This window comes from Anopheles arabiensis, chromosome 2 (genome assembly GCF_016920715.1).
Source record: "Anopheles arabiensis isolate DONGOLA chromosome 2, AaraD3, whole genome shotgun sequence".
In the NCBI taxonomy this organism is placed as follows: domain Eukaryota; kingdom Metazoa; phylum Arthropoda; class Insecta; order Diptera; family Culicidae; genus Anopheles; species Anopheles arabiensis.
This window is the reverse complement of record NC_053517.1, coordinates 55,051,872-55,068,181: the sequence shown is the minus strand read 5'-3', so window position 1 is coordinate 55,068,181 and position 16,310 is coordinate 55,051,872. Positions and strand designations below refer to the sequence as shown.

At 40.7% G+C, this 16,310-nt stretch overlaps 2 protein-coding genes across 2 annotated transcripts; one reads left to right on the top strand and one right to left on the bottom strand.

The window, feature by feature from the left end:
• Nucleotides 1-3,162: 3,162 nt before the first annotated feature.
• LOC120904670 (serine/threonine-protein kinase pakD) lies at nt 3,163-11,617 on the top strand. The gene is given in 10 exon segments (XM_040314865.1): nt 3,163-3,549; nt 4,392-4,674; nt 4,757-5,235; nt 5,302-5,455; nt 5,565-8,388; nt 8,390-8,511; nt 8,596-8,772; nt 8,880-8,897; nt 9,128-9,161; nt 9,263-11,617. Coding segments are annotated over 9 exon segments (3,930 nt in total). The 5' UTR covers nt 3,163-3,549; nt 4,392-4,561; the 3' UTR covers nt 9,272-11,617.
• LOC120904675 (transcription factor grauzone-like) lies at nt 10,669-14,777 on the bottom strand. Its single transcript, XM_040314875.1, has 2 exons — nt 14,512-14,777; nt 10,669-14,429 (listed from the first exon to the last, which is right to left on the bottom strand). Exon 2 carries the CDS (start codon nt 14,417-14,419, stop codon nt 13,007-13,009), a length of 1,413 nt encoding a protein of 470 aa, XP_040170809.1. The 5' UTR covers nt 14,420-14,429; nt 14,512-14,777; the 3' UTR covers nt 10,669-13,006.
• Between the last annotated feature and the right edge of the window lie 1,533 nt (nt 14,778-16,310).

The window sequence follows — 16,310 nt, the reverse complement described above, 5'->3', positions numbered from 1 at the left end:
CAAAGTACCGTCTCATCTCTTAATCAGCCACAAAGTACGACATAGGAACGATTTTTTGTTAAACAGCCTCAAATCAGCTATGGAGTTCGAGCTGGCTATTTGGGTTATTCAAATCTCATTTGCTTCTGCACAACTGGGTTACATTGGAGTTTAGTATTTAAACAATCGTATCGCCGTTCTAGTTCTAGCGATGCATAACTTCAATGCAAAACCATACAACAGTACAGAGGGAATGAGAAAGCTCTCAAAGCGATCAAAGCGCTCCACTGGTTGGGTAGCCCACCAACAGATGGCACCACCAGATTTTTTTTTTGCTATTTACAGAATGCATCAGTCATTCACCAGCTGCTAAACGAAGTCTTTCTATATTTACTTTAGGTTAAGAGCTTGAGTCGTTTAGAACTCGTTTATTGGTCGTTTAGTGGATTTGTGGCACTTGGTCATGGTCTAATTATACTTTGGAAATCCTAACGAAATTGCTGTTAACATGCTTCCGCAGTGTAAAAACAACAATGTAACACAAATTAAACAGAAGTATTCGAATTATTTTCACCAAAATTGAGAAAAACAAAACTCACTCGTTGTTTGTTTACAATAACAAGCGTTATTTTTCGGTTGCCATTTTTTTTTTCGTTGCGGTGGTTTTTCGGTGTGCCTGGCAGTGGTATCAATCCCAAGTGCCACAAATCCACTAAACGACCACTAAACGGCTTCTAAACAACTCAAGTTCTCTACCTAAACGGAATATAGAAAGACTTCGTTTAGCAGACGGCAAACGACTCATGCATTCTAAAAATAGCGAAAAAGCTGGTGGCGCTCTCTGTTGGTGGGATACCCCAACCAGTTGAGCTTCATCGCTTGGATGAGAGCTTTCTCATTTCCTCTGTACTGTTGTATGGTTTCGCATTGAAGTTATGCATCGCTAGAACTAGAACGGCGATACGATTGTATAAAAACTAAACTCCAACGGAAACCACCAGCACTGAAGCAAGTGAGATTTGAGTAATGGTCGTTGGTGTTGATACCCACGTATCTGATCACACGACTATCCATATAGATTTTTGCTCAGAAAGTTAGAAGGCTATATAGGTCATGATAAGATGAAACTTGTCGAAACACATTGCAAGAAAAGGATAGCAATATAATGATGATTTGTAATACGCCATCTATTGATCAAACCAATGAAGCTGTGGGGCTTTCATTTTTTTCTATGGATATTCAATTTTCCAGTCGTTTAAGCTTAATCTGTGGCGCTTGGGAATGTTTTCGTTACGGTATTTTTTCCGATGTGTATGGTAGCGGCCTTAACGAAAAAGGGTAAAACATAATGCTCCATGTATTGTATTTACATGTGAAAATGTTTATATCTTTTATAACAAAAGTTACCAAAGAATTAAAGTGTCAAAACTACCTGTTTAGGGGGTCATTGACACTAGGGTTAATTGCGCTTCTCAGGGACAGTCTGTATTCGATATGAAGCATTTTGATACTTGGGCATCTGAATCCTTGTGTAAGCTGTCATTTAAGATGACAGCAGATCGTTCTTGTGTAGCCGCGGTCTGGTCGAAAATAAAAATAAAGAGAAACCAAATGGCAGATAAAGCTTGAGTACGTATTGCTGGCGGAGATAATGTAAAATAACACTACAGCTTTAGTTCGCTAGTTCGATGCGTTGATACATTTCCCACTCCCCACTGTCTTCCGCATGGCTGTGGGAGAACAACAATAGCAACAAGAGTCAGCTAGCCAGTCAGTGTTTCGCTCCATGAAGATGTAGCGTGCGGATGAAGAGTTTATTCACATGCAACGCATTCCATGGTAGGCAGTTGCATTCGCGTTACATAAGTTTTGTGCGAGATGTGAATCAAGTGAAAAACACTCCCTTATTAGAGGTGCTGGGCGAGAAAGTGTGCTGTAACTGCATTGGCAGTACAAGAAACGCGTTATCGGATACATTTTGTGACTGCCAACTTGGTGGTCGCCATATTGATTTCAGAATCAGAGCAGCGATCGAATAAAAAAGAACCATCGCTGAGGCATATTCGTTTGCTTGTGATGTGTTGCCGTGAGGGCAAACTAATAAAGGAGCGTTAATATATGTAGTGCGGTGTACAAGTGATATGAAATTCTAGTTTGTGCAATAAGACGAAAATATTGTGTGTCAGAAACGAGCTACAGTACAGGTCAGCGCCAGTTACCAGCTTTCCGTAATGAAATGCAAATGTGTAAAAAAGCCACAAAGATTGGCTGTTCGAAAGAGTGAAAAGAAAAGAAAGTGTGAAAAAATTGCTACAGTCAATATCGCAATCGTAGTGTGAGCGCGCACGCACACGGCGCATTGTGTACGTGTGTGTGGGAGTATTGTGTGTACGTCAAAATATAGCAAAAAAAAAAAGCTGGCTGAATTGTTTTTTTTTTCTTCTTCTGTGTGTATGCTAGCGGGAGTGGTGTACACACGAAAAAGAGTGTAATAAACACACCCGTCTACACACTCCAACCCATCTTTTCATTGCGATTTAGCAGTTCATTAATCGAATACGTCAGTGTGAAATGAGTTAAAAGTGGGAAGGAAGTTTGAAGGCAAACAAACATACAAAATGCTGTGAGCCACATTACACAGCTACACCGATCTTGGAAAGGTCGGAAAGGGATCCAGAATACGCTGCCCATAGTCACAGGTAATGTGATGCATATTTTCTCAGTTTATTAACATTGTGCCGCTGGCCCTTTCGGCAGGAAAAGTAGGTTTTGGGGTTTCAGAGACAGAATGAGGTCCCGAATGTCAAGTAGTTGTCGCTAGGCTGGTGATGATGATCGAAACTAGTTGTGTGATAGGAGGTCAATTTATGATTTGGACGAAAGTGAACCGAAGAAATGAATCTAAATCCTTCCGACTGAGTCATCTGCCAGGTGGTAGTGTTAGTGAGGGTGCAAATGTTTTGTGCAACGCACACATACGCAAACACCCTTGCATGCAGCCTTAAACGCAGTAGCAAAACTCCGACAAGACACTTTAGATAGTACCTTTCTGAGAACGACTATCTTGAGATAATTCCGGTGTGCGGTAAAACAAGTGGAAAGTATTTCGAGATTCTGACTTACGCTACAAAAACTGTGCTGGCCGTTTTTTTAGTTATTGATTATTTCGTTCATCTTACAGCAATGGAGTGCCGATTGAAATGGCGTGATTACGGAAGTTTCAACAACAACAAAATCAGGCCTTGGTTTGGCTGTGCATTCGAACGCATGCGGTATTATTTTCCTATCCCTGAGCAGTGAATTTAATGCAATGAATGACGAAAACTGAAACGTTCCCCTATTATGGCAATGGTACGATGATTGCCTCTTTACCACTGTGGTTGTGAGCGGTGTGTAAGGCCGTCAGTTCCGTAGTTTGCAAAATGTCGTTCGTGTGGGGCTGATGTGTTCGTCACTCAGAGACCTAACTCGAAATGGCAAACATAAGTGGGAGTAGAGAAAGACACGTTGTACGCCTCGGTGCTAACTGCGATTGAAGACATTGAATGTATAATCAACCTTCCATTCGTGGTAAGCCGTATTCGATTTTAGCTGGATGCGTGGTCAGTAGCGTACATTCTACACGCAGTGGATGCAAATCAGGGAAACATTTGTACTGTTACAAAATTACTTTCGTTCTGCAGGTCTTCGGTTTTCTTTTTCTGAAAGAACGGTTGTATCGATAAGTCTACCGGATTTGGAAAGCTAGACGGAAGCTAAGCGCTACGAAGATTTGCATATGGCAAACGCAACCGTTATGCGGACAAACTTATCACGCCTAATGTAGTATTGAGTCATGGAAATACACCATTGCTCTGTTTTGTTTTTGTAATCGACGGTATTATGCCGTTAAAACGAGATTTAAAAAATACAAAAATTTAATTTCAATATTGGCAATTAATTTTCAGATACAATTCAATGTATTATTATTATTGGTATGCACACACACACACAATTATATATAAATAAATATATATATGTATATAAATGTGTCTTACAAAAACAAACAAACTAGTAAGTAATGAATAAGCAGAGTTCCCTATGGTAATAAGTGCAGTAAAATTTTCTAGGCGATGGTCTAATGATGCACGCGCCTCTGTGGATTGTCGTTCCTAGCTAGCAAGGACAGGTTTCCGGTTACGTGTTACCCATAAGTCTCTTTGGCGGGTATTTAGTATTATAGCATAGCCGTGTTGATCTTAATGCCAGCAAGAAGTCACGTTGTTACGTCAATTCAAATATTTGAAAGATAAAAGTTTCAATCGTATTCTAATAGCCTTGACCATGACAACATTAATATATGATTTTTTTGCATTATGAAATTGTTCATCAATCTAACCGTTTTATTTTATGTTTTTCTTTTTCTTTTTCAGCTCCCGCAAATTGTATATAGATAACATCAAATACAATTTAGTATCAAAAACAGTTATACCATCTTCTGGTCACTTTGTGTTCGATATTTACTCAAAAAAAGTTGTTCATCTTAAACTGATTCTTCATATTTGTACAAATTAGTAGTCATAAAATAAAACAAGCCTACATAATGGCTGCCAGTCCCGGTTCAGATAACAATTGTAACATCTACATGCCACCGTTAGGATGTTCCGTGGCATCCTCGCATGACTTCAGCGATTATCAGTGGTTTACTGATTTTGGGTAGGTGACACGTATATTGCAACCGCATAGACGAACAGATTTTACCTAATGTGTTTTTCTTTTTGTTTGTACCGCAATGTAGAAGTTATCGCGACGGAGTGGCTACACACCAGAGCATCCTTTCGGCACTATCCGCGTCGTACAATGGGATCGGCGAACTGTCGTACTACGAGAAGATGGCGAAAGATATTGATGCAAATCTTGCCGAGATCGATATGGAAAGCTTTCGCAAAGAGGACATCAATTCGCTGTTGACTGCCATTCCAACGCAGTTACGGCTAGACGATGCCGAGCGCAGAACGCGCAATAATAATCGCATTTTCTCGACGATAACCAGTTGTACGGCAGCTGGACTAATACCGGCCGATATGATGGACAATTCATTCTGCAAATCGGAGATTCTCTTTTCGCCGGTAAAGGAATCGCACATCAGTGTAGACTCACTAGACATGGATGGGTACCCGGATGAAGAAGATATCATACTAACGTGTCAGGCAAATAAGGACAACTACACAATAGCATTTGAACAGAGCATTCTGTACTCAGAGGAAAGTTATTACGGTAAGCCTTTTTATTCATACGTCGTTGTATCGTTGCCATAGTGAAATATGTATTTTATTTTTCTAGATGGCCCGGAACACTATGGAAAGTATAAGCGCATGAATATATTGAACAATCTGCAAAGTCGAACCCAGTTTATCAGACAGAAAGAATCTATGTCGCGCTCAGAAGTAAACTACACCACTTGGAGCAATTTAAAGCGAAACGTAACCACGCCACGGTATGTAAAGAGTTGTCGAAAAGAGACTTTGTTATTCAAATACTAAACATATTTTACTACACAACATGATCGAACAAACTTGAAATAATTCTGCTGTATTTGATTTTAGGCCTCCAATTACAGTGAATCCGCTAATAACGCATATCTCGCGCCACAATAGAACATGTTTCGTGCGTAAAAGCTTTAGTATGCCTAACCTTCAGTCAGAACAATCGTGCTCGTTACAACAAGTACAGCTTCCATCACAAGAACGGCATCAACTGAATGTTTCACAGGCTGCAAATGGCAATAACTCCGATGAATCATTTGATAGACCGATGCGTACGTTGCTTCCAATGTGTACCATACCAACGGATTCTGAGAATGAAAGCAGTACCAATGGAAATGAAATCAATGACAGTGAACAGAGTGCTGCAAATGAGCATATAACAGTGCAAGAACATCGAGAGTCGTTGATGCAAGCACAGCAACTGCAAGAGCAGCAACCGCCACAGCAGCAAACCCTGCAGCAACCATCGTTTAACTTGGTAAAGCTTTTTATCAAACAAAAGAGTAGTTCAACAGACACTTGCATGGATGTGTCGTCCGGCTGTTGGCCCAGCGATAGTACCAACAGCGGTGGCTCAGGCGACCATCAGATACATCACCTAGGTAATGGAACAATGGCTGCAAGATGTCGTAAGAAAAGTATGCATGATTCAGGAAAATGTTCGACTACTGGCGGTGGAAGCATTGGTGGAAGGCAAGGCGAAGAGGACGAATTTCAGCTGGACAGTTTAGATGCACAAATTAACAACGCCCACGTAAACGCTAACAACAATAATGGCAGTGATGGTGGTGAAGATGATCCAAACGAAGAAAGAGGTCCACCGTCCTCTCCACAGCGAGCTCACGGTACGAATGGAGGATCGGTTCCGGGCCATATGAAACTGAACGATTTCAACCGGCAAATGCACGGCTCTCCACGAAGGCAGTACAAGGGCTTCAGTATGAACATTGGCGGAAGACGACTGTTGCAGGATCTGTTGCAGCAGCACAATGGTAGCTGCGCAGGATCAGCCAGCCCACTAAATAGCAGTACCAGTATTAACAATAACAATAATAACAATAGCCACAATGTAAACAACAATAACAGCTATAAAGACACCAACAGCGATACCAGCCGCACGTCGGAAAACTTAACGCAGATTTTCAATCACAGTGGTAATAACAATACCACTACCTCTACGGGATCAAAAACAAAGATCCCGATCGACATGATAACTAAATCAATGCAAACTTCCCTTATTGGTGCTCCGGCGGCAAACGGAGGCACGGCAACGAGGGAGAAGGTTCGCGTGATACCACCTTCGTTTCTGGATCGGTTGAACGAACTTGGCGATAAACAGAAGGCTCCCGTGTTTGTGGTGTATCCTAACTATGCGCTTCCGGATTTGGGTTTCTTGAAGACGCAAAACGAAGTGGTTATATCACCACTATCGTTCAAAGAAACTATGACCGGTGCAGGTCGTCCACTTAAAAAACCGCGCCCCGTTTCAATGAACGACATTGAAAATATACGACAGCGCGAATACAAGCATGTGACGGATTGGAAGTCACTTGTTTTTCTTCTTCCGACCGAGTATCGCAAGCTGCTGCGTCATATTCCGGAAGTAGGCGAACTGAGCATGTCTACCGAGAAGCAACCCATGTTTTGCATGACGCCGCCTTTACGCCGAGGTGTGGCACGGGGTGTGAGTTGTGACTGTACCAACCTGTTGCAGCAAAACACGCAGACATACAATAGTTCAAGTTCTGGAGGAAGTTCGAGCGCTGCTCCCAGCTCTGGATACAGAGGATCTTCAACGATGCTAACGACGGACTCCGAGATGGATGGTATACTGGCACCGTCGAATAGCAGCAACCTTTTCAACAATAATCTTTATGTGTACCAATACGATAGTCCAGCGGAGGTGCTGGTCCCTTGTGAGCGGCCACCTTCGGGTCGTACAGCGGGAGTAGCCCCTAAAAGCATTCTTCGCCGGCCCCAAGGTTCGGTTAGAGGGGCCAGTAATTCATCTGGCAGTGGGGCTAACGGTCAGAGCAATATGAAAGCAAAGCGTAGCAGTATGTTTGAAGAACAACAGGGGCCTCATTTCCCGCAAGGGTCGCGAGAAAAGCGACGTTCGCTGCAGGAACATCATTCGTACAACTTTTACGAAGACGCCGAAGAAGAAGAAGAAGACTATGAGGAACATCGGAACGAGCAAAAGCTTCACAATTCGCCGAACATGATTCCACATCCACGGTTGGCCAACACGCCAAAGTTGCCATCGGCCGATCATTACCACAAGTTGAACAAGTTGGTAGAAATGAATGATAACGATATGGCGAACCTTGCTAATGGCAAACAACAACAGTGTGTCGACGAGGATCTCGAAGCTCGTGCACGCGCAGAACAATTCCTGTCGCATGTACCAAAATCGGAGCTCAAGCACTATGCCGAAATTGCACACATCCTTGAATCTACCGAGATGATCGAATCTTCCGAGCCGCCTTATGATCGTACCAGACTCCGCAACGAAGTCAGTCGGCTGTTGTCCCAGAAGCGAAGCGTAGCTTTCACCAAACAACAAACGACTCCAACCTCAATCGGCGGCAACAATACCACCCCTGTGCGACAGCAAGCAGCCCCAGCGACGGCTTTGTTGCGACCAACTGAAATAAAGTTTTCCACGCCACCAAACTCACCAAACATGTCGGTAACGGTAGCAAAGACGGGTCACCATGTTGCTGGTGGAATGATGGCTGAGAAGAAACCACCAGTGGCGCAGCGCACGCCATCATCCTTGGCAGGTTCGCCTGCGTCTGGCACTGAAAAGGAAAAGCAAGATAAAATACAAACCAATCGCTTCAAGCGACTGCAAATTCAGTGGGAGCTGCTAAGTAAAGAAAAGCACGAAAGCGTCTTCCGAGAGCCAGCGGAAAGAAATTCGCAGTGGTGGAAATACCCCTACGGGTGGTAATGGTGGGCCTAAATCGAGGATACCACGCCCTGTGAGTTATCCCACTACCAGGTCAGTGCAGTGCATCTATTCGTCTGTATTTGATGTATAGTTACTAATCAGTTGAATGGATTTTCTTTGTACTATAATCTGCAGAACAAATTCTGATCCAGTGGTGAGCAAAACATTAAAATCGCCTAGTCGCATAGTGGCCCCAAGGAAGTACGGTGCTATGCAATCCCCGGTCACAACGCCGCCCACACCTGCCCCACGCACTCCGAGTAAAACTTTTAGTAATGTTACTCCCAAGAAAGTATCATCAGCCCCCTCTCGGTAGGTATACCCGCGTGTTTAGGGAAATGCGATTGCTTAGCGAGAACAAAAACCCCAATCGGCTGTATGGCAGTTGCTGATTAAATTATTTCTATCTTAATCCTCAGCCCCGCAACACGCACACGGTGAAGAGAAAGATATGATGTATAATTGTGATAATTCCTTAACTAACCTTTTGTATGATTCTTTTTTTCCTCTTCTTCCTTTTTTTTCTTACGTTCACTACATCCCTGCCAATGGCTTATTATGATTTACATTCCTCTCTCTCTACCATCCGACCTGTAATTCAATCATATCAACTTTATTTTTATTTGTTGGAACCCAACAATATCATCAATCGTATCGACGAAAGCAGCATTCCGCTCGGAAACCGGAGTAAAAAAATACCTGTAAGTATAGTCATTTAATTAGCCGTCGATTTGATTTTGGTGATGCGTTATTCTTTCGTCCAACCGAGCGCCTATTAATACAGAAATATCTTTATTTGCAGGCTAAGTAGCAAATACGCAAATGTTGACGTACTATTTACTCAAGAGCGGCAATGATATCCCGCGCATCCCTGCCGACATAACGGAGATTGCAGCACATTGAGCGTATTATGTTTTAAGCCAAAGGAAGTGTATATTACAAACCCAACTAACTACCTGTAACCGGAGGCGGTCGAACAGTGGTACAGCAGCGTGGTGATATATGATAGTGTTGGAAAGCTGGTGTATAGAATGGATTTGGGATGTGTTAAATACTTTACACTCCAAGCATAAAGCGCAATGATCGCACTGTTCTAGGTATGCTGCACGCACCAAAGACAGACAGATTCATACACGCTTCACACTTGTTTGGTGTTTATAGTATCAAAATTACCATTTGGTGATTCGTTCCAACACCATATGAATGCATTATAGATACTTGTGTATACACATTCGTCTAATGAATGTCGCATGCGGGCATTAATCACTGCATTCATATCTGGCATCCAAAAAGCGTTGCGAATAATTACATGGGATAAAGAAAACTGTGACTGAATTACAGAGAATTGTGTATAGATTAGCTGAGGTATGGTTTTCTGTGTAATGGTCAAAAAGGCGTCGACCCGCCTCTCTTTTCCGTTACGGCAACACCGTTGCAATTGCGCTGCTCTGAAAATAGCACGCATACAATCGTTTGCTCTTGTTAAGATGAAAGCTTTAGGCGTTGTTTTGTCGATTGAACTGCTTTACCTTTCGCGGGAAAAGTACTAATCGAGCGGAAAACAATCCCTGTAGGTGTACGTAAAGGATTTTTTTTTTGTATTTTAATTTTTTCAAACCATGGCAGGCCGGAGTGAATATTGGGAGTGACAGTTGTAGGGAAGGGATAGTGACCCTGGATAAAGTACATAAAGTCCTTTTAGCGGCACTTATTATTATTATTATTATTGCTTCTTAGTCAGCTTGCTTCATTAATAGCTATATAAAATGCATAAACTGATTAAACAAAAAAAAATACTCACCGCTCTGTAATCAATGCTGTAATAATCCAGGTATATTCATGAACAGTAACAGAAGAGAGCTAGGAAAGTTTGAGGAGTGTTAAGGAGCAGCGAGTGTTAAAGATGGATTAGATTCGTTTAGTATTACAGCGTGTACAGCCAATAGAAAGTAGGAAAGATGCATATTTTTGGTATTATTATTTGTTTTCCTAAGGCCAACAACTATTTTGCCTCGTTCGGTTCACCTAGCTCATTAAAGCAGACCAAAAACTAAGTCATTAGATTAAAGCTTCAAATGAATTACATTTTATTCCTAGTCTTTTCCCCCCTTTCTATCGATATGAGTTTCTGTGCGTCTCTATCTAAAAGCACGTATATAAGCTGATCGTTTTGCTGCATGCAAAACAAATCTTTCAAATCTTTTTCTCTCTCTCTCTCTCTCTCGCTCAATCGAAGTATGAAACAATATTATTAATTTTAAACAAGTCTATTTGTGAATGCGACCCTTCAGTGGAAACAAAATGTTCATTACCAACAAACATACTTTTTGGAGTAAAGCTTTTCCTACATTTACCTTCACCAGGTATTGTTACCATGACCACGAATGTAAATCTGGCGGTTAAACAAAAACACCAGAGCTTACAACTAATGTACTAAGAAACTAGCTAAAACCAAAACTTCTGCAGCCATGCTACTGCACACATAAGCTTGCATGACGGATGCTTCTACAGTATATAATGCAATGTGTTGATGCTAGTCAAATAGATCAACTTTGGCTAATGGACAACCCAACCGCTATGTACGAAAGATCAGTCGTTAGGATTTTAAATCAATACATGTTCCGCTCGAAACATACCTCCTTTGGTTAGTTAGCTGTTCATAGCGTGTTTTAGTTTTCGCTTTTTTACCAATGTTCATAATGCAGCGGACCGCTCGACAGCTACAGTTCGAACAAATTAAGACACACGTGCCATAATATCCTCAATAAACCACGCAATTGTTTCATGTTCATTTTAGTTTGTTTGCGTCAGGATCCTCGATGATTACATACGTTGTGCTGGACATTTAAAAAAAACGCATATATAATGCCATTAAGCCATTAAGAAATTGTATAACTTCCATCTGTATGAATGGCGCAATTAAGTAGTGAGCGCGCGCGTCACTATAACTGCTTCGCTATCATTATTGTTCGTCAGTGGGCAATTATTTCGCTTTTGCTTATTTATTTTTTTTTTTATTGCGGCAGTGTGCAAAACATTGAAGATAACGTATAGTCATAAATAACATATATGCATATATTTGATGAAATGGAACGAAACAGAATATACAAACTGCTGGAATGCTATATACAACAAATAAAAGCATTTAATCACACTACATTATGGAAATGTTTGTTTTCGTTTAAGCTCCTCTTCTCTGAACAATTTATGTGCGGGTTTCTTTTTTTTACAGGATGTGCGCATAATTTGTAATAAATATGTCATTCGAAAAAGAAGTGTAGGTGAACTTTTTGGTTGAAATATTGCGTGTCTTTGAATAGTTTATTCTGTGGTTGAGGGAGGTTTTGTTAAACCATTAGGAGGAGGTTTCCAAGTAATGCTTCTATTATATCAGTCATTTTTTAATTAAGCTGTCATTGCATTAATTAAACGATTATTGCCTTTTTTCAAGCTCCATTCTTTTATGTGCGTTTCAAGATTTGTATCATTATATCCTTCGTTTTAACTCTCCTTATCTTTACAGCCCTGAATGAGTAACAGAACATCATTCTTGTTGTTAATTGCATTTACATTACATTTAAAGTACGTAGTCAGATTTTTATATGATAAAATTCTGTTTTCTTCGTTTTGTTATTGTCCTCTCAGGATTTGGAAATTAGAACTTTTTGTACTTCCGAAGGATAGGAAATTTTGTGATTTGTGTGTAAAATTTTATTTTAAAAAGGAGAAAAAATCTATAGAAAAAAAACATCTGCAAATTCATGTGCAAGACAAGAAGCGGTTGATTTTAAACTACGCAATGCGTTCTAGCGCCATATGATAGATTGTCAATATTGGCTTGCTGTTCATATTGACCAGACCTATCCGACCTACCGATTAACTTGTAGTTCTATCGATTTTCGAATAGTGTACTGATTTAAAGGTATTGCTATTTATAAATGAACTAAAGAACCGAAATCACGTTCACGTCGAGATCACGGTCAGTGTGATGAACGAATCGGTGCATTCACGTTCACTTAAAAGAACTTGCCCCCTGAGAACCCTGAACTACACGAATAATGCGTTCCGGAGACATTCGCGTAACTCGGATTTCCGCGTAACTCGAATATCGCATTTTACAGCCATAATATACTTTATTTATCATGATTTTTTATAGAATTTAGTTTAATGTAATGTATTACTTATTTGATGCAATCGGTGTAGAAAATTCGGTTATTTCTGTCTTTTGTGAGTGATTTAATTTTTTTGAAAAAAAAAATGCAAATTATTTTTCTTTAGACAATTGATGGAGAAAATTGTACTTATATTACATATTAACTATCAAAAATAAAAATTCGCGTAACTCGGGGAAAGACTGCATATCACCATGATCTGCTATATTCATCCTACTACTGACGATGAGAATGGAAAACCGAAATGCGTTCATTTGCATTCATTTCGGAGGAATTTGGCTTGAAATTTAAACCTGTAACATGGACACATTTACAAGTACTTTCGACTAAAGTTGAATGTATTCGTGCTATTAAATAGGAACATCGCATTGCTATCAGCTCTCTACCTCTAAGGGTTTCACATTTAATGCCGATTTCGCAACACTAGCTGCAGCTGCCAACTGTTTCTGTTTTTGAGCTTCTTGCCATTCGATCGGATGTTTGCGTTTAATGTGCGAGTACATATTCGCGTTCGAGTTCGTTTTGAGATCGCACACACTGCAAGAGTATAGCATTTGCTCGGTGTGTAGGGCCCGATGTTCCTTCAGGCCAATTTTGCGCTTGAATCTTTTCCCGCAGTATTCACATTCGTACTGATCCTGAGCATGAATGCCTTTACGGTGCTGATACAAGGTGGTAGCGTTTTTGCATCGCCGTTGGCAAATATCACAATCATACACTTTGTCCTTGGCCGGATGGACATTTTGTGTGTGATGTTTAAGCCCACCAGCCCCGCCACTCACCCAAACCTCACATTGCGGACATTGTCGCTTTTCGTTCTCCTTCTCCTGCCCAAGGTGACCACGCACGTGCCGTTCGAGTGCGGCTCGAGTTCGAAATTGTAGGCCACATGTGTCACAAATTTGCCTCTCATCAGTACCGTGCATATGGCTAATGTGCACCCGTAGTGCCTGCGCACTGGAAAGCGTTTTGCCACACAGATGGCACGGCACTGGAATGTGTCGCGAGATGTGGGACTTGAGCTGATAGCTTTTTTCGTACGTTTGGTGACACTGGTCGCATTTAAATGGGCGCTCCTTTGGCTCAGCATGATGGCTTTTGTTGTGCTCCTGAAGTGTGTAACGACTGCGATAGTTTTTTTCACACAATTCGCACCGAAAAGCATCGGGCTTTAGGTGAAACGCGATGTGATCCAGAACCCGGAAAGTGCGGAAAAACTTTTGATTGCAGCAAACGATGAATCCGCGAACATGATGCGCTTTGCGAGAGTGCGTTTGGAGCCGTGGAAATGTAGAAAACTCTTTCGAGCATATCTCACAAACTATAAAGAAAAATTCTCGAATTCGGTCATTATCTTCTATTCGCTTCTTAAAAGCGTTTATCTTATCATTTGCCGTGCTCTTACACTTGACGTTAGATTGGCTTTTCGCTTCGAATGATTCAATTTTACCATCTACTTTTATTCCCTGACTCTGTTCATCATGTTCGTTGTTAGTGGTGATTATATTTATCTTCTCTTCAGCAGGTTTTCGATCCACATAATCTGTGCTATCCCCGTTTTTCAATAGGATGTTTTTAGTATCATGTGTTTCGATGGCTTCATCATGATTGTAATGCTTTGAATCGTTCGCTTCATCACTAGCGATCAGGTGTATAGAATCAGCTTTGACACGATTCCTTATCACACGTTCCTTCTCCGTTTGTAACAGCTGTTGTGCTCGAATAACTTGTTGATAAAACGAGTAATATTCTCGTATAGTAATACGAGTTATCAGGTAGATATCCATTTGCTGGAAACTGTTGCAAGTAGATGAGTAATGTACGTATTTAAAGCATTAAGCTAGAGCATTGCGAGTAAGCGATGCATGACTGTGTTTACCTGGACGTGGAAAAGCATTTCTAAATGTCTGCCAAACACGTCTTCATCTATTCGAACAATGCCTCCCGGACGATCCAAACAAAGTCTGCAGCGATTCATAGTTTGTGTATTATCGAAAATGTTTGCCATTCTTCTTCTTCATGTTTAGTGAGAAAAGATTTATCCTCCTATGTTTATCTCAGACTTGCGTCCGATTACGCATATTCAGATGCTTATTTTCTCTCAATTTCAGCCTCGATCAACTGGCGTCATTTGCTTTTGGTTCGTATTTTGTTTTGTTTTGGTGTGTTTTTCCGTTTTTGACGTTAGTTTTTTTTTCTTCTCTATACGTTTCTGTTTATGGTGTAGTGTTGAATTCCATATTCTTGCAGTTCTGACGTTGGTTATTTCAAATGGTCATTTCTGTATTTTTCATTAATTGTATTATTTGTTTTATCGTTTTCCCATTTTTGATTTTCCAGTTTGTTTTGAATTTGTCCCATGATACGTAGGGATTTGTTGTTCTTTCATTGTTGTATTTGCAGCAGTGATTTTTTTGTAGCGGCCGGTCTCAGGGATTTGGCATCCCAAGTGCCACAAATCCACTAAACGACCACTAAACGGGTTCTAAACGAGCCCAAGCTCAAGCTCTCAACCTAAACGAAATAAAGTAAGACTAAACACACCAAAAAGATACAACATATGAACCAAAAGCAAATGACTCAGTAAATCGAAGCTAAAATATAGAGAAAGTAAGCCTCCGAATATGGGTAATACAGCCGTTCTAGTTCTAGCGATGCATAACTTCAATGCGAAACCATACAACAGTACAGTGGGAATGAGAAAACTCTCCTCCAAGCGAGGAAGCTCCGCTGGTTGGGTATCCCACCAACAGATGGTGTCACCAGCTTTTTGCTATTTTAAGAATGCATGAGTCGTTTGCCGTCTGCTAAATGAAGTCTTAATATATTCCGTTTAGGTAGAGAGCTTGAGTCGTTTAGAAACCGTTTAGTGGTTATTTAGTGGATGTGTGGCACTTTGGGGATTAGATGAAGCTTGTCGAAACACACATTGCAAGAAAAGGAACACATTGCAATATAATGATGAGTTATAATACACCATCTATGGAAGCAAACCAGTGAAGCTATGGAGATTTCATTTATTTCTATGGATATTTGATTTTCCAGTTGTTTAAGCTTAATCTGTGGCGCTATATAAAATCCCATACATCTTCAAAATCCGTAGAAAATATTTTCTTTGTATATTAGTCATTTGAAACGAAATAAACGGTTAATTCGGATGAGAAAAATCATTTTAAAATGATTATCTAGCTTAAGTTAAATGAAAGTGAACGTCGTTTCAATAAATGCGTACTTAACTTGGGAAAAATGACACACGGGTTCTCCAATGGCTAGCTGTCAGAAGGGCTATTCGATCACCTGGTCTCTTCTAACATCTGTGGATAAAATCGCATGCGAAAAAGCGTTGCCACGGCCCTAAAGTGCCTTTCGAAAAATAGCCGTGTTGTACAGTGTGAGACCACCTCCTTTTCAAACGGTCTTCTCTGTTGGCGCAAGGCCATGGGAGTGACAAAACGCTGACAAATTATTCTAAACGCGATCTTTTGTCACTTTTTTTTAGCTTTTAGCTATCAATTTAGCTATCAAAATTTCGTAACCTGAAGCAGCCAGGAAATAAAGTTGACAAAGTTGACAAAGAGCGACAAAATTTGACGTTCGTGAAAAAGCGTAAACAAACAGCTATTTGGCGCAATTGTGACCAATTGCTCTGAGATTTTTGATGCGATTACGAGAAAATCA

Excerpts from the sequence above, each read along its gene's own strand:
- LOC120904675 (XM_040314875.1), bottom strand. The coding sequence starts at position 14,419 with ATGGATATCTACCTGATAACTCGTATTACTATACGAGAATATTACTCG.